This window comes from Notamacropus eugenii, chromosome 2 (genome assembly GCF_028372415.1).
Source record: "Notamacropus eugenii isolate mMacEug1 chromosome 2, mMacEug1.pri_v2, whole genome shotgun sequence".
NCBI classification, from domain to species: Eukaryota; Metazoa; Chordata; class Mammalia; order Diprotodontia; family Macropodidae; genus Notamacropus; species Notamacropus eugenii.
In genome coordinates, this window is record NC_092873.1 from 354,876,810 (window position 1) to 354,902,282 (window position 25,473).

The 25,473-nt window shown below is 35.1% G+C and overlaps 1 protein-coding gene across 1 annotated transcript in view; it reads right to left on the reverse strand.

Annotated features, from left to right (window-relative positions):
• Positions 1–25,473, reverse strand: part of FBXL20 (F-box and leucine rich repeat protein 20) — a 113,074-nt gene that overhangs the window by 39,261 nt on the left and 48,340 nt on the right. The window contains 1 exon segment of the mRNA XM_072646287.1: positions 20,305–20,366. Coding sequence (XP_072502388.1) covers positions 20,305–20,366 — 62 coding nt within the window.

Sequence of the window (25,473 nt, forward strand, 5' to 3'; positions counted from 1 at the left end):
CTGGCCTTCTAACTGCTTAATAAGGAACAACAATCAGTGAACAAGCTAACACGTTAGTTCTTCCAAATGACAACTGAATCTAGGCACATGAAAAAATGCTTTAGATCACCACTGACTAGAGAAATGCAAATTAAAACAACTCTAAGGAACCACATCATACCTATCAAACTGGCTAATATGACAGAAAAGGAAAATAACAAATGATAGAGAGATTAAGGGGGAACAAAGGGACACTAAAGCACTGTTAGCTCACTGTTGTGAATTAATACAACCATTCTGGAGAGCAATTTGGAACTACACCCAAAGGGCTATAAAACTGCATACCCTTTGACCGAGCAATACCACTACTGAATCGGTATCCCAAAGAAATCAAAAAGAACGGAAAAATGATTTATATGTAAAAATATTTACAGGAGCTCTTTTTGTGTTGGTTAAGAATTGGAAACTGAGAGGAAGCCCATCAATTGGGGAATGGCTCAACAAAAGGCAGTACATGACTGTGATAGAACATTTCTGTGCTATGAGAAATGACACACAGGATGGTTTCAGAAAAACCTGGAAAAGACTTACATGAATTGATGCAAAGTGAAGTGAGCAGAACCAGAATAACATTATACACAGTAACAGCAATATTGCAGCGACCGACTCTAAATGACTTAGCTATTCTCAGCAATCCAATGTTGCAAGACAATTCCAAAGACTTATGATGAAAAATACTATTCACCTCCAGAGAAAGAACTGATAGAGTGTGAATGCAGATCAAATCATACTTTTTAAAGCTTTATTTTTCTTGGGTTTCTTTCTCCACAACATGACTAATATGGAAATTAAAATTAAAAATTAATGTAAAATTAAAGTTTTTACTGCCTCTCACTGCAGTATTAAGGCTGTTTTCTAATTTAAACATATTTTCTGCTTATGTTACTATTTTTCTATCTGCAACATGGTCAGTCATTCAGTAAATTTTCTGGGAGAGTATTTCCCCACCCATCCTCTCCTCCAGTCCATCCTCCTCTGTTACCCACCCTTCTTCCATCCCTCTTCCCCTCTATTTTCCTGTAGGGCAAAATAGGTTTCTATACTCCATTGCTTGTATAGCTTAATTTCCAGTTGCATGCTAAAACAATTTTTAACATTCATTCTTAAAGCTTAAACCTACCCTCATTGAGAAAACAAGCAATTCATTATAGGTCATACATGTGTAACAATGCAAAGCACTTCCACAACAGTAATGTTATAAAAAACTAAACCACGTTTCCCTTTGTCCTGTCCTGCTCTTCAGAGGCAGAAGATAAGAAAGATAAAAAAGACAAGTAAGAGATTCTCTCCTCACAAAGGTTAATTTTCATATAAACATTGTTAAAAATGAAGCAATATATGCATCGAACATTTACATTTAACAAAGCATGTCAGCCAGTAGAAAAGTAATTATTTTATATCCTAACTAGTGATTCATTTTTGTCGACTGGTAAGGGACTAAAAATAAGAGATGAATTGCCATCTCTTAGCAATACAGTATGTAAAATTCTACAGTTTCTATCACATCTATATAATCAAGTATTTTCGTTTTCTAGTTTGAAGTAAAAATACAGAAATAAACTCCATGCATACAGATTTAAGACTCTAGTATTGAGCCCAATATTGTAAACTTTTGTTTAAATAAAAAAAGAAATCCAACATGAAATTTAGGTTTATGTGTCATTATTTTAATATGTTATCTTCCAAGTTATAACTTCTATTTAACAAAATTTTAAGAACAAAGAAATCTAATATAAAACTAAGCATATGCAATCTTGCTAGAGTACTTTTTAATTCTTAAATGTCCCATATAAGATGTTTATATTTAGAGTTCTATAATATTATAATTACATAATGTAAAATTTAACTTGGAACTGGGGCAACAGTTATCACTGTAATTATTCTAAGTACTTAATAAATCTAAACGAATACTGTGAGTAGTATATTAAATTGTCATGGGATTTCACAATACATAACTTTGTTGCTGAAAGGTGATTTTGTTCACAGAATGTTGGGAACTACCGCTAAGTCTCAAAAGGTCAAAGAAAAGTTGAATCAGGTCTGAAAAAAATTGAGCAGTCTTCATCACTCACTTTTCAATAATGTACTAAAACCTGGCTTCTGCCTTTACCTCGCTAAAGGAACTATGACATGCTTTGTTCTGGATATTATACTTCACACTATTAACACAGCTTTTTTGGCAGCCACACCACACAACTAACTCACAGTGAGCTAATCCCACTTTTGTGTATATCTTTTGCACATGAATGCCTCTCTCCCTCATTCTGTATTTGGAATCATAGACTACTGCAGATGGAGGGCCATCAGAGATTATTTATTCTGTATTGGAAAGAGGTTCAGAGATATACATGATTTGTTTATGCTCCTAGAGGTAGATAATTCATGGGAAAAACTATAATCCAGGCCTTCTCTTTCTATTAGACAACAATATTTCTCATTATACCACTTGTGACATTCTATTTATTTTGAAAGTAATAAAGCTTAAATTGTGTAAACATTCTCTAGCTTTTCAGCATTTATCTTAATTTTTTAAATTAATGAAAACTGACCATTCCTCCCTTCTCCTCTCCCTCTCTCAACAAGAAAAACAAAATTTTAGTAACAAATAAACAGTCAAAAAAAACCACAACAAATTCCCACATTGGCTACATCCAAAAGAAATGTCTCAATCTGTACCCTAAATCCACCACTTTTTTCAAGATGTAGGTGGCATATTTTATCATATTTTATCTGGAAGCATGGATGATCACTGTGTTGATAAAGAGTTCTTAAGTATTTCAAAGCTGCTATTTGAACAATTTTGTTTTTGTATAATAAAGTTTTCCTGCTTATCTCACTTCTCTCTTCGTCAGTTCAGTCAATTCTTCCCAAATTATTCTGAAAGCATCTCTCCTAATTTTTTTTGTAGCACAAGTGTTTCTATCACATTCACGTTAAATATACGCTCACATGTAATAATCTGTTCAGTCACTCTGGTGTGAGGGGCACCCCCACTGGACAGCCTTTGCGCACTGATTTTTATCCTGAGAGGACTTTTATATTTATCTTCATTAACACTTCCCCTGTTTACACTATACTAAGATAAAGTCAAAATGGGTACATGATTTAGGCATAAAAGGTGATACCACAAGCAAATCAGAAGAGCAAGGAATAGTTTACCTGTCAGATCTATGGAAAAGGGAAGGATTTATGAGCAAACAAGAGATAGAGAACATTGTGAAATGCAAAATGGATATTTTGATTATATTAAATAAAAAAGTTTTGGTATAAACAAAACTAATGCAACCAAAATCATACAGAAAGCAAAAAGCTGTGAAATAATTTTCACAGCTAGTGATTCTCATAAATGCCTCATTTCTCAAATATACAGATAACTGAATCAAATTTATAAGAATACAAGTCAATCCTCAATTGATAAATGGTCAAAGAATATGAAAAGGCAATTTTCAAAAAACAAAAACAAAGCTATCTTGAGGCAAATGAAAAAAATGCTCTGAATCACTATTGGTAAGAGAAATACAAATTAAAACAACTCTGAGGTACCACATTACACCCATTTGCCAGAAAAAAGAAAATGATAAATGTTGGAGAAGATGTGGGAAAATTGGAACATGAATGCAACTGTTGGTGCAGTTGTGAACTGATCCAACCATTCTAGAGAGCAATCTGGAACTATACCCAAAGAGCTATATAATTGTACATACCCTTTGATCCAGCAATACCACTATCCCAAAGATATAAAAAAGGGAAAAGGATCTATATGTACAAAAATATTTGTAGCAATTCTTTTTGTAGTGGCAAAGAATTGGAAACCATGAAGATGCCCATAAATGGCTAAACAAGCTGTGATAAATGAATGTAATGGAAAACTATTGCTCTATAAGAAAAGATGAGCAGGCAGACTTCAGGAAAACCTAGAAAGACTTACATGAACTGCTACTGAGTGAAGTGAGTAGAACCAGGAAAGCACTGTACACAATAACAGCAACACTGTATGATAATCAACTAAGACTTAATTCTTCTCAATTTCCAATTCTTTGCCACCACAAAGAGTTGATAGAAATGTTTCTGTATATGTAGGTCCCTTTCCCTTGATCTCTTTGGGATACCAACTCAGTGGTGGTATTGCTGGTCAAAGGGTTTGCACAGGGAAAAAGATAATGAGCTATTTCAATATGTTTAACTTCAAGATGCCTAATGGACATCCAGTCTGAGATGTCTGAAAGGCAAATGGAGATACAAGATTGGAGGTCAGCAGAAAGGCTGGAGCAGGATAGGCATATTTGAGAATTATCAGCACAGAGATGGTAAATCCATGGGAGCTGGTGAGATCACCAAGTAGCAGCAGAGAGGGAGAAGAAGGTACAGAACACTAGAGGGCATGATCTGGAAGAGGATCCAACAAAGGACACAGGATTGGTCACATAGGTAGGAGGAAAATCAGCAAAGAGAGGTATTCAAAAACCTAGAGAGAAGAAAATATCAAAGAAGAAAGAGTGATCGATACTGTCAGTGGCCACAGAGTGACCAAGGAGAATGAAGACTGAGAAAAAGTCAATGGCAACTAAGACAGCACTAGAAACTCTGGAGAGAATCATTCTGGTGGAATAAGGGGGCTATAAGAATTCCCAGAATGAAGTCAAACTGTAAGAGAGTAAAAAAGAGAATAAGAAAGAAAACAGAAGCATCGGAGGTAGCCTTTTCAAGGACTTTAGCTCTATGAAAGGCTGAAGATGATAGTGGGGATGAAAGGATCAAATTAGGCTTTATTCAAGATAAACGTGTTTATAGGCAGCAGAGAACAGACAGGAAAAAACGGAAAATAAGTGATAGACAGTTGACCTGTATGTAAGGACACTGGCTCTGAATGAACTTTTATTGCATTTTAATGACCACTGCTTCCCTGATTAGGTGATCACAACCTATTCATTTAATATATGGCTTTAGATTTTTACTGGAGCCAGATGTCAATTAAACTGGTCTACATTTTCCAAAATCTTCCCTTGCTTGTTTTCACAGTTTACGTATTTGTCCACCTCTGGTATCTCTCTATTTTCCATGATGACTCAAGATCACATTTACAGGATCTTTCATTATACTATTATCTGTCCAGTTCAGAAGTCATGAACAAGAAGAACCAAGTGCTCTTTTACCATCCCATTAACTATCACATACTTCAAATCTCTCTTAATCATGGTCAAGATATAAATTTACATTTTCATATGTCATTATGGTTCCCCAAAATTAACATGTCAAACATTTCTGTTGCTCATATTTTATCATGTATTTAGATGAACATCTAAAAGAACTTGTCCAACAGTATGTATATCTGGTACAAACAGTATGGAGGCAGCTAGGTGACACAGCTAGCAGGCTCATAGGTGAATGCTGGATCTAGTATCTGATAGCAGGAATATGAGGTCAAACCCAGCCTCAGACTCTTACTAGTTGTATAACCCCGTAAAATGAGGATAATAATAGCACCTACTTCACAGGGTTGTCATGAGGATCAAAGAGATAACATTTGTAAAGTGCTTAGTCTACAGTAAATGCTACAAAAATGCTAGTTATTATTATTACTATTGTTTACTGGGCAAAGAGTTGGGCCAGAGTTAAAACAGAAAACTGGATTGCTCTTGTGTAATGGCAAAACTTTCCATGAAAACAAAAGCGTCTTTTTAATACTAACTTTCTACTGGTGTTTTTAATAGTAACATTTTGCTGGTGTTGCCAATGAGACATGGAATACAACTACCTCTGAAGAACTAAAAACAAACATACTACACAGAAGGCAAAAGAGATAAGAACAGACTGCAAAAGTTAGGGGCTTCAAAAAACAAATGCTAAAGACAGTAAGGAATTATATGATAAGAAAATATGGACTAGTCACATGGCAAGAATTAGGGACCACAGGTGAACAGTAAGATTCCTCCACCAGCAGTTTCAAAAACTAGGAGAAAGCAACGAATGCCATCAGCACATTGGGTGGATTGTTTGTGTAGTATTTTTAGAAGGACATGGATAAGAATTTAATGGAATGGGCAGGCCCTGAAGGGTTATAATCTGTACTGCTGTAATCAACTCCTGCATTAAAGAGATTACAGATATATCTGAGTACTTATCTCATATGCTCATTTCCCAGAAAAGGAAACCAAGTCTGAAAGGCAATCTGCCGTAGGCACTCAACTAGTAAAAAATTGAATTTGGTTCTTATCCCAAGTTCAGCACCATTTTCCATCATTTCCTTTTCCTTAATTGAGCTATCAGTAGCAGAACCAGTTTAGAAGTTTGAACAGTGGTCCTAAATGTACCTTTAAAAGTCTTTTTTAGTAGTCTTTAGTAATTGAGGCAAACCTCAACTCATTCTGGATGTTTAGCTTTTTTAATGTTATGCTTTTTTGCTTTTTTTAACCAAAATTTTGCTATCTTTGTTTTTCCCTCCACAGAATCTTTCCATAGCAAAGTATCTCTTTTTTAAGGCCAGACTTGTTATTTGCAATTTTGCAACATTCATTTTAAATTGTTTTGTGGTTATTGTTCTTTCTACTAACAGCGTGGTCACTGTGTTCCCTAATTTCTTGGCTCTGATTGCTTCAATTTACTTCAATTCATGCAATTTTTTCCATGCTTCCCTATATTCATCTAATCATTTCTTATAGCACAATAATATTCCATTACATTCACATATCATAATTGGTTTAGCCAACTGTAATGGTAATGTAAATGAGAAAATCTTTCCCATTCATTAATAGGCCCATGTGATCTGCTTAAATCACATGGAAGCCTAAGTCACATGTGGTAAGAGGAGCTTGCTGAAAGGGTGGAACAGGAAGGGTGGAGCAGAGCTGGGAGGAGTCTGTCAGGTTAGTCAGAGCTGGGAAGGACACAGGCAGGTAGGCACAGTTTAGGCTCCTGAGTGTTTCTCTGCTTGTGGGAAGGTCCCAGTAGGGGCTAGGGAGGCTTGGGAATGGCTTTGCCCCCTGTGGTCTTAATTTTTATTGACTATGATTTTGCTCTCTGGTTCTGGGATTTGGCTTTCTGGTGCCTAAATAAATGTGTTTCTTCTGCCTTCTATATGGAGACTATGTTATACTTTGTGACTGAGAACTACATCAGCATATTCACAGTCTCCACCAGTACTATGTATATTACCTTGGCGACGCACCATTCCCCAACTGATAATCACTATACTTTTTGGTCCATGTCAATGTTACATTTGTCTTTATTTATGCGCCCTGACTCTGTTTTTGTTTTTTAATTACATATTCCTTTGCTGGAGCACATCAGCTCCTGTACAGCTGCCTCCCTTTCTTCTCCATTGAAGTCATCTGATTGTCAGAATTTCCTTTACACTGATTCACACTATCATTTCTCTGAATTTTTAAAAACCTCTCCTAAAATCAGATTACCTCTATGACAATCCCCAGTACTCTTCTTCTTTGTTAGCATAAAGATGGCAAAACACCTTTCTCCTAAATCTTCCATTAGTTCCACTTGCCCAAACCAGATCTTTCTTATATCACAAGAATAATTAAAGACATTTAACACAAACTAAGTGGGGACAAAACAAATTTTCTTGGAATGTTATTAGAATCTCAAACCCCACTGGTCTTAGTTCAATTAAATAAGAATCTACTGGATATCTTTGATGTACCAGGTACTCTGTAGATGCTAGGATGTAGGGGTGGGGAGAGAGATATAAAGATAAAACAAAACTCTCTGCCCTCAAAAAGTTTACAATCTACTCATAAAAAACAATATATATATACAATCAAAACACCTGAAAGACATTTGAACTGTTACAAAGGATGCTGAGAATTCTATGTGGCAATGAGAGAGAAAATATTCCCAACATAAAGGAAAAAAAGCAAAGGGAAATGATGAGATTTGTTTTGGTCATATTTACTTAGAGAACCCTACTGGATACCCAGATGGAGATGTCTAACAGGTTCAAGCATTATCTCTTACAAAATGACTTATATGAATTGATGCTGAGTGAAAGGAGCAGAACCAGGAGAACTTTGTACACAGCAACTACCACAGTGTGTGAGAATTTTTCTGGTAGACTTAGCCCTTCACAGCAATGCAAGGACCTAAAACATTGCCAATGGACTCTTGAGGCAAAATGCCTTCCACATCCAGAGAAAGAACTATGGAGTTGGACTGCAGAATGAAGCAGACCACCTTCTCTTGTGTTATGTTTTGTTTTCATGGTTTCTCCTATTCATTTTAATTCTTCTATGCAACATGACTAAGGTGAAAATATATTTAATAAGAAGGTATGTGTAGAACCTATATAAGACTGCATGCTGTCTTGGGGAGAATGGGAGGGGGGTAGGGAAGGGGAAAATATCTAAGATATATGGAAGTGATTGTAGAAAACTAAAAACAAACTAATTAATTTAAAAAAAACAAATAAAAATAGAGTAAAATTAACTCTTTATAAAGAAAAAAATGTCTTTCTGGATCCTTACATATATTGATGCCATAATGGCTTTTTAATATTTTATGATGACAAATATTAAATGATGACACAGAAGAATCCCAGACATTATGTGAAAATTTAATCTTCCAGCTGTCCGCAGTAGTCACATATTCATTGCTTTGCCACCTTAATTTCCAGTTTTGAAAGCTCATGATGCTTAAAGAATGCTATAACAAAAAAAATAGTAGAAACAAACTCTGAAACTTGTTTTTTTTTCTCATTCTAATCTCATGAAGAATCCTTCCTTATCTGAGTACACTGAAGAATGAACTTGTAGGAGAAAGGATTTCTTTCTTTACCCAAAGTCAATGTAAGGAAAAATACAAAATTCCCTTCATCCAAACCAAACAGAATATAAGTTATATAGAATTTAAGCCCCCCCAAAAAGAAATAAAGAATTTTCACTAACTTTTCAATCCATAACCAAGTTTAATTTTTACCACAAGATCCATGCTCATCTAGTAATGCTTTTAAAAACGCATGTTTGTTTCTAAGCTTCTATGTAACATGATAAAATTCTTATTTGCTAGGCTAATAGAATTAATCAGCTGGAGTCATAGTTCAGAAAGCAAAATTTATTCTAAAAATACCAAATAATTTCATAAAGTTTTCTATAGTTAGTATTTCACTCCCTGTTTGGAACCTGAAGAAATGCCTATAATTTCAGGCAATCATGAAAATGCTATTTCATTTTTACATATCATGTTGCAGATCTACTTTGGATTAGCCAAAGACATCTGCTGAAATCTACTGTGTTGTTAAAACTCCTTTTTACTCTTAATAGAATTGTAAAGGTCAAGAGCATGACATTTTTGAATTAATAATGCTGAACATGCATTTAATTTTCCAAGAAATGGAGAAGGGAAGACAGATTAGTACAGCTAACAGTAACTAATCTAACTAAACTATCAACATGAATCTAAATCAATCACCATTTGCTGTGCTATTATAACATCAATGATTCAAGTTTCTACAAATGCTGAACCCTAAAACGAACATTAAAGAGAAGTGCCCAAACCTCCAGAAGGTAAATGAAAATAGAAAATAGTTCAGAAAACTGGAAAAACACAGCAGATCTTATACTTTCATGCACCAGTTTATGCTTTTTCAAAAGATCTAGTCAGACTTTCCTGAAACTATTTTTACACATCATGATTTTGTAAAAAAAAAAAAAAAATGATAGGATTCATTTTCCCCTGTCATTAAGCTGGCTCTAAACTACTACTAATGTAGAAACTCTTATTACTTTGAGAGTCTTTGAGAAACCAGCTTAATGATTCCCAATGAGGTAGCCTGTGGAGTTAAATGGTAATGGAATGTACAATGGTAAAAATACCAAAAGAAGCAATAACACATAAACTAAAAACAATAGCTTAAGAAATTTTTTCTTTGGTTCACCTTTTTTTCCCCTGTTTACCCTAAACACTATCTCAAACAGAGAAAATAGTTAAGGCAAACTGAACAACAAAACAGCTGCATCTGATAGGGCATACAATATTGTATTCTCTCACCTCTCCTGTAAAGAAGAGAGTTAAGTCTCAGCACAGGTTCCAGGAACCAAGACTAATTGCTGTAATTAATCTTAAGGTTCAACAGGCAACTCCTTTGCTATTTGCCATGACTACAATATTAAAAAGCACTGCAGAAAGTAACAATTCTAGCAAAATACTATGGTTTGTATCTATTGTCCATATCTACCACTGCCAGAGACAAAAGGAAACAGGAATTCATTATTTAGCGTCAATAAAGTAACTGTAATGTTTGAATGATATAGAGTATCTTTTAAAATTCATCAAGTCGTAGATCAGAAAGACTGACACAATCAAAGTAGCAGCTAGAAGCTGTGAAGAAACAAGTGATGAAAAGACTTAAGTACAGGCAATCCTCAACTTACCAAAGGGTAGTGCTATGTTTATGTGTAAGTTGGTTATTGAGAACTTAGAATATATTTTCCCATGTAAACATTCCAAGTGGTAATTAGATTTCCAGGCAAGCTCACAAAAGCCTATTTACCTCATAAAGTAGGTGAAATTGTACCAATTATAATCAAGTGAACACTGGCTAGGTTCATACCATCTGAGTGAAACTTCATCCCGCTGGTCTGGCCAATACAAAACTAGAATCTTCATAATAACAAATCAGTCTCTGCATAAAGAACTCCAAGAAGGAGGAATCTATCAACTTTCCAAATAAGGTATTCCACTTTTAGAAAGCTTTGTTAGAAAATTTTTCATGATAATCAAGCCTAAATTTTCTTCTTTGAAACCTCCACCCACTGCTCCTGATTCTGCTCTCTTGGGCCAAATAGAATGATTTTCTTTCTCCTCCTAATTCCTCCTTCACACGACAATCCTTCAAATAGAGAACAAGAGTTATCATATTTCCTCTCAGTTTTCTCTTTTCCATGCTAACCATGCCCAAGTCTTTTAATCCCTTTCTCACAAAACATGGACTAAAGATCATTCACTACACTTAGTGCCCTCCTCTAGGCAACTCTCCAGCTTATCCTTCATACACTGTGGCAGCCAGAGTTGTTAAAACACAATATTCCAGATGAGCTCTGAAGGGGGTAAAATATAGTGAAATTATCACTTCCCTATTCTTGGAAGTTATGTCCCTCATAATGCAGCCCAAAACTGCTATAGCCTTTTTGACAGCCACATCACACTTGACGTCTTTGAAGTGTGAAAGCTAAAAAAAAAAAAAAAAAAATTCACAATTGCTGCCCAACGATGCTTCCCTCTCTTGCATTGAAGTTGATTTTATGTACCTAAGTATAAAGACACACACACATACACACACACACTTCACTTTATTAGATCTGATTTAATGTCTTACCTAAGTCTTGTCAGATCTTGATTGTCATATATGTTAGCTCTTTCTACCAACTTAGTGTCATCTACACATATGATAAGTATGCCATTTATGACCTTTTCCAAGTTTTTGAGAAAAACTTTTAATAGCACAAGGGCAAGCACAGATACTTGTGATGTTCCACTAGAGATTCCCTGCCATGATGACACTGAACAATGAATAATTACTTTGTAAATTCAGCCATCCAATTTTGAATCTATCTACTATTATCATCCACACTTATCTTCTCCACAAGAAAAAAAGATACTTTAACAAAGTATCTTTGACAAAGATACTTTGATATAGCCTTCCTAACATCTAAGTAAAACTATATCCACAGCATTCCCCTCATCTGCCAGTTTGTTTAATGATCCTGTCAAAACAAAACATGAGATTTATCTGGCATGAACTATTGCTGGTTGAGCCACACTGACTCTTTACGATCACTGCCTTTCTATATGTTCTCCAATCATCTCTTTAATGATCCATTATAGAATTTTCATTCTACTCCTTTCTCTTTTTTGAAAACTGGGATATCTGTGGAAAAGTAGGAAAGAAGGGTGTCTTGCAGCACCAGATATCAAATTATACTATAAAGCAATAACCTGCAAAATGATTGCATAGAGAAGTTGATCGTAGAATAAATCAGTTATTCAACATACAAGAAATAAATGAACACAGTAGCATGGTGTTCAAAAACCCAAAGCCCTCAGTTAAGAGTATGGACTTACAACAAAATCTGCTGCTAAAGCTAAAAAGTAGTCTGACAAAAATTACATCTAGACAAAAATATCTCACACCATACAATAAAATAAATTCCAAGTGGATACATAAAACATAAAAGTAAATTAGGAGCAAGAAAGAAATTAGTTTTCTAATCTATGGATAGGAAAGGTTAATGACTAAACAAGCAATAAAGACAAAAACAGAAGAGACAATTTTGATTATGCAAAATTAAGATGTTTTGTAGTAACAAATCCAATAAGGTTAAAATGATAACTTAAAAGGTAACAGAGAAAAATGTTCTCAGAAAAGTCTCACATCTAAAATTTATAAAAACAACTGATTTGTATGAATAAAAGCACTGCTCAATAACAGAGAAGTCATCAAAAGGTATAAAAAGGCAGTTTACAAAGGAAGACATCCAAGTTATCAACAACCATGTGAAAAAATGTTCCAAATCATTACTAATTAGAGAAATGCAAATAAGAGGATCTCTGAGGTTCCATCTCACATTAATCAGAATGGAAAGATTACAAGATAAGAAAAAGACATCTGTTCGAAGGGCTAGGAATTGATTCAGGCATTTTGTAAGGCAATTTGGACTCCTGGATGTTTCTTGGACAAGACACTTAAATCTCCCAAATTCCTGCATTTTCATTGACTGTCTAGCACCTTCTGCAAGCAGCCTTTCTAAAGTCCTCCTTAATCTTGGTGCCTTTCCTCTAAGAACACCCCCAAATTATCCTATAAGTATCATGTTTGTACAAGATTATTTACATACTATCTCCTCCATTAGATCATGAACTCCTTGACAGTAGAGACTATGGTGTTACCTTCTCCCCAGTGCTTGGCACAAAGTAGACACTTAATAGATGTTTACTGATTGACTGATACTAGAGGAATAAAGATGAAACATGCTGCCCATCTCTTAACAGAAGTGCCTTGGGAAGACACATATGTTTTTGGACATGGCCAACGAATTTCCATTTGCTTTTCTTAACTGTGCTTATATGAGGATTTTCTTTTTCTTTTTTTTTTTTAAATTAAATTGTGAGAGACAAAATAAATGCTTGTTAACTGAAAAAAAGCAATAAAATTTAAAGCTTTATTCTTTTATCTCCAGTGTTTAGCACAGTGCCTACCATATGGTAGGTACAAATATAACTGAATAATTCAAAATAATTTGTTTTACTTTATCTTTTGTGATTTTTTTCATTTTTGATGTTGGTCATCTTTTTAAAAAAATCAGACAAGCTAATGGTTTATTTTATAGGGGGTTTTTGTTTTAAAAAAACTAATTTTGCCAATTTTTTTCTTTCAATTTTATTAATCTCTTTTGATTTTCAGATTTTTTTTAGGTGTTTAGTTGGGGTTTTAAATGTTGTTGGTTTTCTAGAACTTTTTTTGGGGGGAGGGGGAGAGACATGGTTTGGTACATGTTCAGTTCACTGATTTATTCTTCCTCTTTTATATTGATTAGGGTGTTTAGAGACATAAAAAGTTCCCAGCAAGTCTACTTTGACTGTATTCCTAAAGTTCTGGCATACTGCTTCACTGTTCTTATTTTCTTTGAAGAAATCTATCCTTTACATGATTCATTCTTTGATTCACTGATTCTTTTGGATTAAGTTATTATTCTCCAATTACATTTTAATTCTTTCTTCAAAACTCTTTATTAAGTAATTTTTTGTGGTCATTGGTAAAAGATTAGTTAAACAGTTTGGGTTTACTGAATTTGTGAGGTTTCTTAACGCCCTAGGCACACTGTCAGTTTTTTTAAAGGGATATAAACAACTCAGAAATGTGTCTTCTCTTGTTTTCATTCAGTACTCAGCAGAGAGAGATACCTAACTTTTTTAATTTTCCATTCACATTTTTGACTTAGTTTATATTTGTTATATTTGTCTAAGTCTGGGGTGGGGGAAAATACATTGAGACCCTCAAAGTTTTACTATCTATTCCTGCTTGTAAATTAACTTTTCCATTAACTATTTAGATACTATGCCATTCAGTGGATAGATGTTAAGAAATGATAGTAATTCATTATTTATGCCCTTAAGCATAATGCAGTTTACCTATTTATCTCTTTAATCAAATCTGCTTTAATACTACTGTATAGTCTGAGACCATGACCACTACTCTAGATTCTCCAAATTCTTCTGAAGCATACTGGAACTTGTCCTAGTCCTTCCTTTTACCCTTCTCCATTTCATAGGTGAGTTCATTCTATTGGGGTTTAGTTATGACTGTTAATTGCTATTAACAACTTTCCTCTATCCTATCCTTCTGTATTTCTTTCCTCTTTCCACCCACATCATTCTCTTTACCAAGAAAAGAAGGTGGTAAGAAAAGAGTATACTCAAGAGTACAGCTACCTATATATTTTAATGCAATCTGCTTCCATTCTACTTTTCTTCTTCTCTTCCCCTTGCCCATTCCTCATCCTAGGTTCTTCATACTTTCTTTCCTTTTATTCCATTTCAAAATCCAACCTCTGAAACTGGAAGCTTGTTTTGCTTATGACTAAGCCCTCCTTGAATCTATCCTCTCTTTTAGTCCCCATCTCTCCTCTTCCTGTTTCTGCCTGATTTCCTTTGAATTTATTTCTATACCAAACTCTCTGTGTGTGGGTGTATTCAACCTTTTATCTGATTAGGATCCAAGTGAGACAAATATATAGAGCATTTATCTATCCCCTCCCTCCATTTTTGGTGCATACTCTATAATGTGAACTACTAATTTATACTCCCTTCCCTCTGTCTTTTTTCCCTTAAGTATTCCTTTTATTTTCCTTTTCTTTGGCCTGTTTTATGACTTTCCTTTCCCGCTCCTTGCTTTTACTCTTCCAGCATACGTCATGCCTTTCTCTTTCACTGTTTATAATCTCCTGAAGAATGGAAAACCAAAAATTTGTACAAACTATGTTTAAAGTAAGGGACAGAACTTTTATCAATCCAGCTCCAGACCATACAACAAAATTATGCTTTTAAATATCCAACTCACATATTTTCTTACTATCTATCTCCCCCTCCTCCTTACTTTGGAAGCTGTACTCAAATCATTATTGCTATTGATTCTGGAAAAGTTGTTAAAATTATACCTCATTGTTCCACTCATCATCCCTATGACTTCCCACACCAAAAAACCTCTTCCTAGCCATTATTATCTAATATAAGTTTTCTGACCTTATTAGAACTCCTTGAGGACAAGGACTGTCTAGTTTGGGTATATGTAACCTCAGCATTTAGCACAGTGTGTGGCACTCAAGAAGAGTCTAATTTTAAAAAGAAAGACCCTTCATTCATATAATCTGAATAAGAGCCTCAGGAGCTCTTAAACAATTCATGCTGAAGAATGCTATTAACTGGTGGTCAATGTACTAACTTTATGATATCAATCTGAAAGCTCAAATGCTCTCCCTAACCCCTCCTTTTTATCTTACTTCTTGCTTCTCAGGTATGTTCTATAATGCTGATGATGCTGACCAAATAAAATCTAGTTAATCAAGGCATTAATGTACATTCACATGATATCTGGTTCACTTAAAAGTGGCTCCTATCCATCTGCCCTATATTTACCATGATATTTATGCCCAAAGAAACTCTAGTTAATTGTAGAAAAAAAGGCCCTGAAAGTTTCTTATGAATAATAACCTTCATGAGCAATTCCCAGTCATCTTGAAATCATGCCAGCTCCCACAACTAAAGGAGAATGTGTGGGATCAAGTACATATCACTTGACCTCTCGTTTTTGTAGTCGTCAATACCATCCTCATAAGAGCAGCATTGGAAATAATGTGAATATACATTGGTACTAGCTAAAGACACAAGGCTCTTTGTCATCTAAACACTGATGCTCGTTTCCAGAAGGCACCCCTAGATAAATACAGTGAGTCTTCTTTTCAAAGGGTACACTGTCAATCTGTGCTAAGTGAATTTCACAGTGTGCAAACAGTGAATTCCAGCTCTCAAAAATCATTACTTATGAACTTTGTTTCAAAAAGGATGGGTAAAGAATTAAATGAATAAGTTGAAGGTAAAATTAATTAGTAATGCTGAGTCTTCATCATGTAGTAGCAGACAAGGGAGTAGTCTACTTTCAATGGCAGAATCTTCTGACTGTAAATTAACACATGTTAATCGAATAATTGGACATAATAGTATAAAATGTAGCCTATCAAGTGCTATCATACAATTCAAACTATATTTGATTTTCTTAAGGATGAACTGATCTTTTTAGGAAACAGTACAATATACCCTGGTCACAAGAAATTCCAAATATTCTAAAACTTATAATAAAAAAGGTGTCATGTGAAACTACATAGGAATCATTTTTGCTTTGACTATCTAAATAAAGACCCAATAATCTCTAATCCAATTAACAGAATTCATAATAATTGCCTAGTATATTATACTACGAACACATGTTTCACTCCCCCCCCCAAAAAAACCAGTGACAGGTAGTGTTTTATTTTTACATTGTTTGCATATGAATTTATTTTCCTATAGAAACAACATAATACATAGGTCTTATCTTTCTAGGTCAATCCTACAAAAGCCTACTTAGCCTGTAATGTACTTTTAGCATATACTAGGGATAATGTACAAATCAAAACCAGTATACAGAAAAAAAGTTTCTATGGGAAAATGAATTCAGAGTTTCAATTTGGTAGATTAAAATAACTGAGGCAAGAGTTCTGAAATAAGGTGTTGGAAAAGGACTCAGGACCCACAGTAGAGGTAGAGCAAAGGGAATAATTAAGAAAGGGGGACAGCTATCAGTAATATTTAAGAATGCCTCTCTATTCTTTCACATGGGACATGATTTATCCTCCTTTTCCCTTGCCTTTCCTCCTGTTACTGCAAATTGCAGGTAGGTTAAGGGTGATGATGAAGACAAATGTCTGGGATTATAGGAACAATAGTAGCAAAAATATTCTCTTTCTTACCTTCTCTCTTGTGAAACTTGCACTGGGTTTCAAGAGAGGGCATTGCAGCAGGATGATAAAATGTAATTCCCTCCCACCCACTCCAATCTCCTCCTCCTGCCAACAATCAGTGTTTTAAGATGATGAGCTGAGACAAGGGGCAAGAAGGACTTTTCCTCTATACCCTCAGTCCACCACAGATCCCAATGCCTACTAACTATTTGCAATGGGAGAAAAGTCCCCATAGTTATCTAGAGCAGCAAGAAAGAAGCAAAGGGAGATAGGGAGTAAAATCCCTGGCAATAGTAAAAAGAAAAATGGAATTTCTCCAGGATGCCCTGGCTAGGGCAATCATTTGTAAGGAATTTAAGTTGGGTAGGAATATGTTATGTAATAAAAACCTAAACCTGTCTGTCTTTAACTCATAAAGAAGTTTACATGAAATACATTTTGTGTAAGGTCAAGGAATCTTTTCATAGATACCTATTTAATGTCTTAAATTTATCTAATTTTACTAATGCACTTTGGGTGAAATTGTGAACTGTTCCAACCACTCTGGAGATTAATTCAGAATTATGCCCAAAACACGATAAAACTGCGCATACCCTTTGACTCGGGCAATATCATTACTAGGTCTGTATCCCAAAGAGACAAAAAGGAAAGGACCTGTGTATAAAATTTACAGGCATGCTTTCATGGAGGCAAAGAACTGTAATGCCCCTCAACTGGGAAATGTGGTAAATGATTATGATGCAATATTATTGTGCTGTAAGAAATAAGGAAGGAAATGTCTTAAGAAAAACTTAGACTTATATGAACTGATTCAAAATGAAGTGAGCAGAATCTGGAAAACACCGGACAAAGTAAGAACAACATGGTAACAATGTTGAATTATCACAATTGTGAAACTCAGTTACTCTAATCTACACAGTGATTCATAATTCCAATGGACTCATGATAAAATGCCATCCACCTCCAGAGAGAGAACTGATCAGCTCTGAGTACAGACTGAAGCACATTTGTCTCACTTTATTTTTCAAGTTTTTTGGGGGGAGCCACATGGCTAATACAGAAATGTTTTGCATGACTTCACATGTACAAAGGGAATGTTATTGCTTGCTTTTGTAAGGGGTAGGGGAAGAACTGGAGGGAGAATTTCAAACTCAAATTTTTTTTTAAAAAATACATTTTCCTGCTAAAACTATTTTCACTAATTTTTCCTCCCATGCTATACATCCCCCCTTAGCTTTATTCCATATTAGAATCAAACTGGTGTTGCTATTCAGTAATTTCTAGTCATGTCTAACTCTTCATGACCCTATTTCGGATTTTGTTGGCAAAGACACTGGAGTGGTATGCCATTTCTTCTCCAGGTCATTTTAAAGATGAGGAAACTGAGGCAAATAGGGTTAAGTGACTTGCCCAGGGTAACACAGATAATAAGAGTCTAGGCCAGATTTGAAGCCAGGAAGATGAGCTTTCCTGAATCCAAACCCAGTACTCTATCCACTGCACCATCCAGTTGCTCTTGAAAGCAAACTAGTGCAGCAGAAAATATAGAAACCCCATCTGACAAAATGTCTCTTTTCTACAAATTTGCTCCTATTACAAAGAGCTTTTTATTTCTTGTAGTAGTCTTTAATCTTTCATGGGTTAAAAATTCAGGTCCTCACCATAGCTATAAAAATGATCTTTTTAATTTTTTCATGATATCTCTAATATTCAGGTGGCATATCTACTTTGAGCTTATTTGTGGCATACGGTATAAGACGTTGGTCTAAACTTAATTTCTTTCCAACTTCTTTCCAGTTTTTTCCAATAGGCCTTGTCAATTGGCTAATTTTTTACCAAGTAATTAGTGATCTTATGAATGTTCAAATATGTGTTAAGTTCAATTGTATCTAATTCTTCCTAGTCCCTATCACTGATCTAAATTTTCTCTATTTTAACCAATACTCAACATGAGGTTTGGAAGTGCTATTTCCCCTATTCCTGTTCCCCCTCTCTACAATTTTCCCTAATATTTTAGAGGTCTGACTCCTACAAATGAGTTTTATATTATTCAGTCTGGCTCCATAAACTAGTCCCTTGATGATGACTGATACAACAATAAACGTATAAATCATTTTAAATAGCATTGTTATTTTTAATATATTGGCATATTCTAATCAAGAACACTGAATATATTTCTCTTCAAAGTGCTCTGGAATTTTTACTTGATAGGCGTTTGGTGAGCCGTGGCAGACTGATTTTCAGATATTTTATGCATTTTGTAGTTAGTTTAAATAGGAATTCTGTTTCTATCATTTCTTTCTGGACTCTGTTATTGCCACATAGAAATGCCGCTGAGTTTTGCGAGTTTACTTTGCGTCCTGACTATTTACAGTCACTGCTACTGCAATTAGTTTCTGTGATGATTTTCTACAGTTTTCTAGGTAAGCCATATCAGGCAGTTTTATGACCTGTTTGTCTATACTTACACCTTTAACATCATTCCGGTCCTACTGCCACTGCTAGCATTTCTTAAACTATGTCAAACAACAGCAGGGCAAAATTGCAACTATGCTTAATTCCTGTATTTATTGGGAAATCTTCTAGTATTTCTCAATTGTACTATTTGGTTTTAGATAGAAACTTTTTTCATGTTTTAAAAAAAGTGAGAAAAAAATCTAATCAAATATCTGATTAGATGTCAGAGATATCTTCTCCTTCCAAAACTAATCTATAAAGGAACTAACACAAAAGGATATTACTTGCAATTCTTCAAACGTGGCACTTCAGCACCTATCTTTGTGTGTCTGCATTCTCTGGCCTATGACTGAAGTGTTCTGTCTCCTCACTGCTGCCTCTTACTTTCTTTAGCTTCCTTCAAGATTCAACACAAATCCTACTTTCTCCAAGAGGCCCTTCTGGTCCTCCCTGCTACAAATATTCTCTCAGATTGCAATCTAGTTACTCTGTATCATCTTGTATGTATCAACTTACTAACGTTATCTTCCCTGTTAGAATGTGAGCTCCTTGATAATAGGAGCCACACTTGCCTTTCTTTGTAACCCTAATCCTTAGCACAGTGCCTGGCACATAGTAGATGCTTAATAAACACTTTCTGACTTGACCAGAATCAAATCAATAAACAATGTAAATGCACTATTGACAAAACAACAGCAACAGTAATAAGCATTATTAAGACTATCCAAACAAATGGTCCAAACAAATTGTCTATAATAGACATGGGGTACAAAACAAAAATAAAAGAATTCTAATTCCACAGACTTACCTTAGCAGTAGTTCTTTGGGAAGCTTTTTATTGATCACAGCTTCATCATTGTTTGAGAACATCTGGGGGAAGAAAAGAACGTAAAGTTCCACAACTTTTAGAAACTCTCTACTCTGCTCAAATAGTAGAAATGCTTTTAAGAATGAGTCAGAAAAGTAACCCAAGCCAAAACAATGTTTTTAAATCCATCCCTCCCCCAAACTTTCTTAGATCTGTAGAGACTATTACCATCCTTTTGGTTGCTCAGATTCCCAACCTTGGAGTCATCCTTATGTTCTCTCTCCTTTATTCCCTATATCTAATCAATTACTAAATACTATTAATTCTATTTCTTATCTGTCCTTACTCACATACCTACTTTCTCACATACCATACCTACTTCCCTAGGTCAGATTCTCAATGCTCTCCTTGCTTCTGTCCTCTCTCCCCTTTTCAATGAGTTCTTTCTACAATTAAAACACTGATTGTAATAACAACAAAAAAAAAATCTGACCATGCTACATCCTTCTTAAAGATCTTAAGTAGTTCACAATTGCCCCTAGGTAAACTACAAACTCTCCAGCATGGCAATTAGGCTCCCAATTACCTTTCTAGTAATACTTCATATAATTCCCCTTCCTACACTCAGTTACCACCTGCAGGGTGTTATAAACCTGCAGGGTTTACTTCCTTTATGGAACATTCAATCTCTCCCCTCTATGACTTTCCATAAGACAGCCCTGTGCTAACCAAAGGATTTCCTCTATATACAAAGGATGTTTTCCACTTCCTTTACTGCAGGGCACCTGAAATCCTATGGCATTCCGAGGACCACAGGTTGTTCAGGCCTGGCATTAAGAGATGACTGCATATCTAGAATTCACTGACTCAAAGGATTCCAAACTTATTTGACCTACGCTCCCTTAAAAAAATTATACCAACACTCTCAAACCTTTAACCCATTAACCTTTGCTTTAATCCTTTAACATTTTTTTCAATTTGTATCATTTCAAAAAATACAATTTTTTAAAATGACATCTTAAATTTAATATTTTATTGTAAATTTGTGGGGTTTTTCCTGCACTGAAATTTCGATGATGCAATGTTGCATCATATAACCATATAATATTGTAAAAAAGTCATTACACTAACATGTTCCTGCCAAGGCATGATGGACTTCCCTTCAATGATTACATTTGCCTATCAACACCTGCCTGTTCAGACATGTTGGCAAACTTGACCACTGATCAGTTATAACTTGCATTTTGCATGTTTATTTGGAAAATAATGTAATCACTACAACTTTAACTCTTACACAACAGATGCAACATGTACAGTTTTTCAAATTTTTCTTACCTTTTCTTCTTTCCTTATGCTTCCACTGGGCCATTATTTTTATCAAACCCCCCCACTGCACCTGAGGTTACTACTGCACCCCTGGATTGCTGCAGCACTCCCAAGGGGCAGTACATCGACCTGTTTTGGGAACCTATGCACTGACTCTTCAGTTTTACACTATGTAACTCATGTGTCACTTCTTACCCAATGTTCTTCTTGGCACAAGGTTATATGTCTAAAGTTATTTTGCATTACTATGGACATACTTTATATTTATTTATTTGCATGCTATATTTCTCCAGTAAAATATAAGCTCCTTCAGCAAAGGCATTCTTTCACTCAATTTATTTTTATCCTTAGAACCTAGAAGAAGTAGGAATACAATATGTTAGCTTTACTTAAAAATCACTCCTGAAGCTAAAGGATTATTCAGGATCATTTAAAACAGCATCAGAAGTCCTGGAAAAGAACACCCCTACAGTAGAAACAATCACACACAAAAAAAAACTAACCTAATTTAAGATATCCTTAAGATTTCCCCAAACATCTCCCATATTTAGCTTGTTTTCTATAAAGTTCTCATTTAATGGTCTGAATCTTTTAAAAATTTGAGGGTGGGGGAGAGGAAGCATGTTTTTCAACGCCTTTTATAGCTAAGGGTACAAAGTGATCTAGTAGTAATCATCACCATAAGTCATTCCTATTAGGAATGGACAGCTTCACTCAAAACCATCACTGCTACCAGAGAAAGTCTGTACAAAAACATATAACCAAGACCCAAACACAGGACAATCTGTAAAGGAAGTTAACAGAAAAAGACCTGCTCATATTGCTGAAATGATGTTAGGATACTAATTTTTCCACTTTATTAAAATAGTACTTACAACAGTAAGTTTGCTCATATTAACTAACAAAATGAATCTTCAATGCCTGGCTAAGTTAGTTAACACTTGAGCTGAACTGGCAATGAAAAACCATCAAAATAACGAAGCTGAAATTATTAAGTAACTGTGTGTAAGGCAGCAAAGTTTTTTGCATATCCGAGAAACAATATAAAAGCCATCTTTTAGGGAGATTATTTGGGGAACAGTTATGTAGATGAAATGGAATTAGTAAAAGACCAGTTAAGCAGGCAAATATTTCAACAGGCTATGGCTGAGTCTCCACTGGGTGGCGGCAGGAAGAATGAATAAAAGAGAACACAGGAGACATGGTGAAAGAAAAATAATTTAGTGATTGATTAGAAGTTGGAAAGAAAGGAATGAATCAAAGATGTCCCTAAAATTTTAAGACTAAGGAAATTAGTTCATGAACAGGTAAATTAAGAAGAGATGGTTTGGGGTTTTGTGGGGTGACGATGGAGAGACCAAATGTCATTAAGACCACATGAGAGTAAGAAGACTGAGTTCCAGCCTCAGGCTTTGTAAAGTTGGAGAAGTCACAGATAAGAGATCAGAAGAAAATTACCTAGGATGGAAGAGCAGGAAGGGGATGTGTGGCTGTCTGCATAGACATGATAGTTGAAAACGAGTAAATGACCTCAATAAGGGAATAGAGAAGAAAAGCAAAGACTTTGAGGATACTCAGCTAAAAACTAGGAAGGAGTCAGTAGAAAGAGACAGAATGGTTAGTGAGATAGGTAGATAATTAGTAGTATGTGCGACAGATAATTAGTAGTATGTGCGACAGAAGTCAAAAGAAGAATTTCAAGGAGTGGATCAGTGCCCAATATCAGAGAAAGATCCAGACAAAAGCCTCTGGATTTGGCAAAAAGTTTAGACGCATCCTGAGAAAAAAATTTTACCACAATGGTGGGGGTAGAAACCAGATCATAGAAGGTTAAGAGGGGAATTCATTCCATTCAACAAAGATTCGCTTACTGTGAAATATAAAGATGAAAAACAACAAAATCCCTCTCTTCAAGGAATTTCCACATTAGTAGAAAGTCAAGTAAAAATTAACTATAAAACAAATTTTATAATAAGAAAATATTAAAGGCAAAATTCAAGAAATTCAAGGAAGATTTATTCTAGCTCTGTGTGTGTGTGTGTGTGTGTGTGTGTGTGTGTGTGTGTGTGTGTGTTGGAGAAGAAATCAGGAAGCCTGGATGACAGGGAAAATAATGGTGTCATCAATAGAAACAGAAATTAGGAAGATTTAAGATAGTCATAATTTTAGTTTTTAACATGTTGAGTTTGAACTGTCCAACAGATTATCCAGGTGGAGAGTCTTCTTTTATATGAGGCAGAATAGGGAAGAGAAAATAAATATATTTGTTAATCAAAAAATTTAAAACTTCATGGTGAGATAGATAAAACCATTCTAATGAGATTATATACAGGTTGTTGTTGTGTTTGTCCTTTCTTCTCAAAGAGGACCATGACATCAAGATAATGACATGACTTGCAGTTGACTTTGATTTGAGTGAGGGAGGACTGTGCAAGGTCACTTTCTTCTCCTGAGCCATCTGGATCCAATGGCTGCAATTTCGTATGAAAAGGTGATGAGAATCAATTAAGACATGCCTATGATCAAAGTCAATTCCAGGGTAATTTCAAATACACTGAGCTAGTTCGAATTCAAATTTTAAAATGACTTAGCCATATTCAACAGCCCTTTCTAATAAGTCTACATTCCTAAACATTTAGATTTTTAAAATCCCAGGGACTTGGTCTGTTTTGGCACTGATTGCTACTCTCTTGAAAAGTAATAATTTTCCCCCTAAATTAGACAGTTGAGGAATAATATGACTTTCAAACCTCTTGTTCCAAACAGAAATTAAATTGTCCAAGAGGAATTCTAAATATTATGAAGCAACTTTTTAAAAAACATTTCATTCTTTGTGATCGTTTGTTTGACATGTTCTCAAGTCTAACTACAATAAAGCATTTTTATAACTTAGTTTACAAACAACACAAAGAACTTAATTACCAAGTAGAAAAATAAGACCTGAGGGACTAAGTTTGCAGGTTCTTTGCTATCCTTTATGCAAATGAAGTTTGAAGCCAGGGTTTGGCTGGAAATGTTGAGGTGAATAGACTGGGAAAAGTAGAAGTAAAAACTCACTTGCTCAGCAGTGACCCCTACTGCTTAATAGATAATAAGCATTTTTATGTACTAATAAATATTTTTTAAGTATCCTCACTATCTCTCCACACAACCTCCCCATATTCAATCTGTTGCCAAGGCCTTTACAAACCTCTCTCCAATACACCTTCTCTCCTCTAACACCTCCAGTGCAGGCCTTCATCACCTGGACTATTTCAATGGCCTTCCTCAAGTGTCAATGCACTCCAATCCATCCTCCATCTAGCTACTAAAGTAAATTTCCTAAAACATAGGTCGGGATCATGTCAATCATGGCCCTTGATACCCTCTTCCAACACTAAAATAAACTCCAGTGGCTCCCTATCACCTCCAGGATCAAATACAAATGCTGTGTTTGGCCTTCAAAGCCTTTCATAATCTAGCCCCCTCCTACCTTTCCAGTCTTCTTATACCTGAAGATTACTATTAGGCCCCTGGCTGTTCCAGAAACAAAACATTTTATCTTTTGGTTCCAGGTATTTTCTCTGGATCTTTCCCTAACATGGAATACTCCCTCCTCCATTTCAATTACTGAGTTCTCTGGCTTCCAGAACTAAAATCCCCACCTTTTAAAAAAGTCTTCCCCAATTCTTCTTAATTCTAGTACATTACCTATGTTAATTATTTCCTATTTATCTTGTATACAGGCTGTATACAGCCTGCTTTGTATGTATTTGTTTGCATGCTATCTCTTCCACTAAATTGTAAGTTCCTCGAGGGCAGAGACCAGTTTTGTTTGTTTGGGGTTTCTTTTTGTATCCCTAG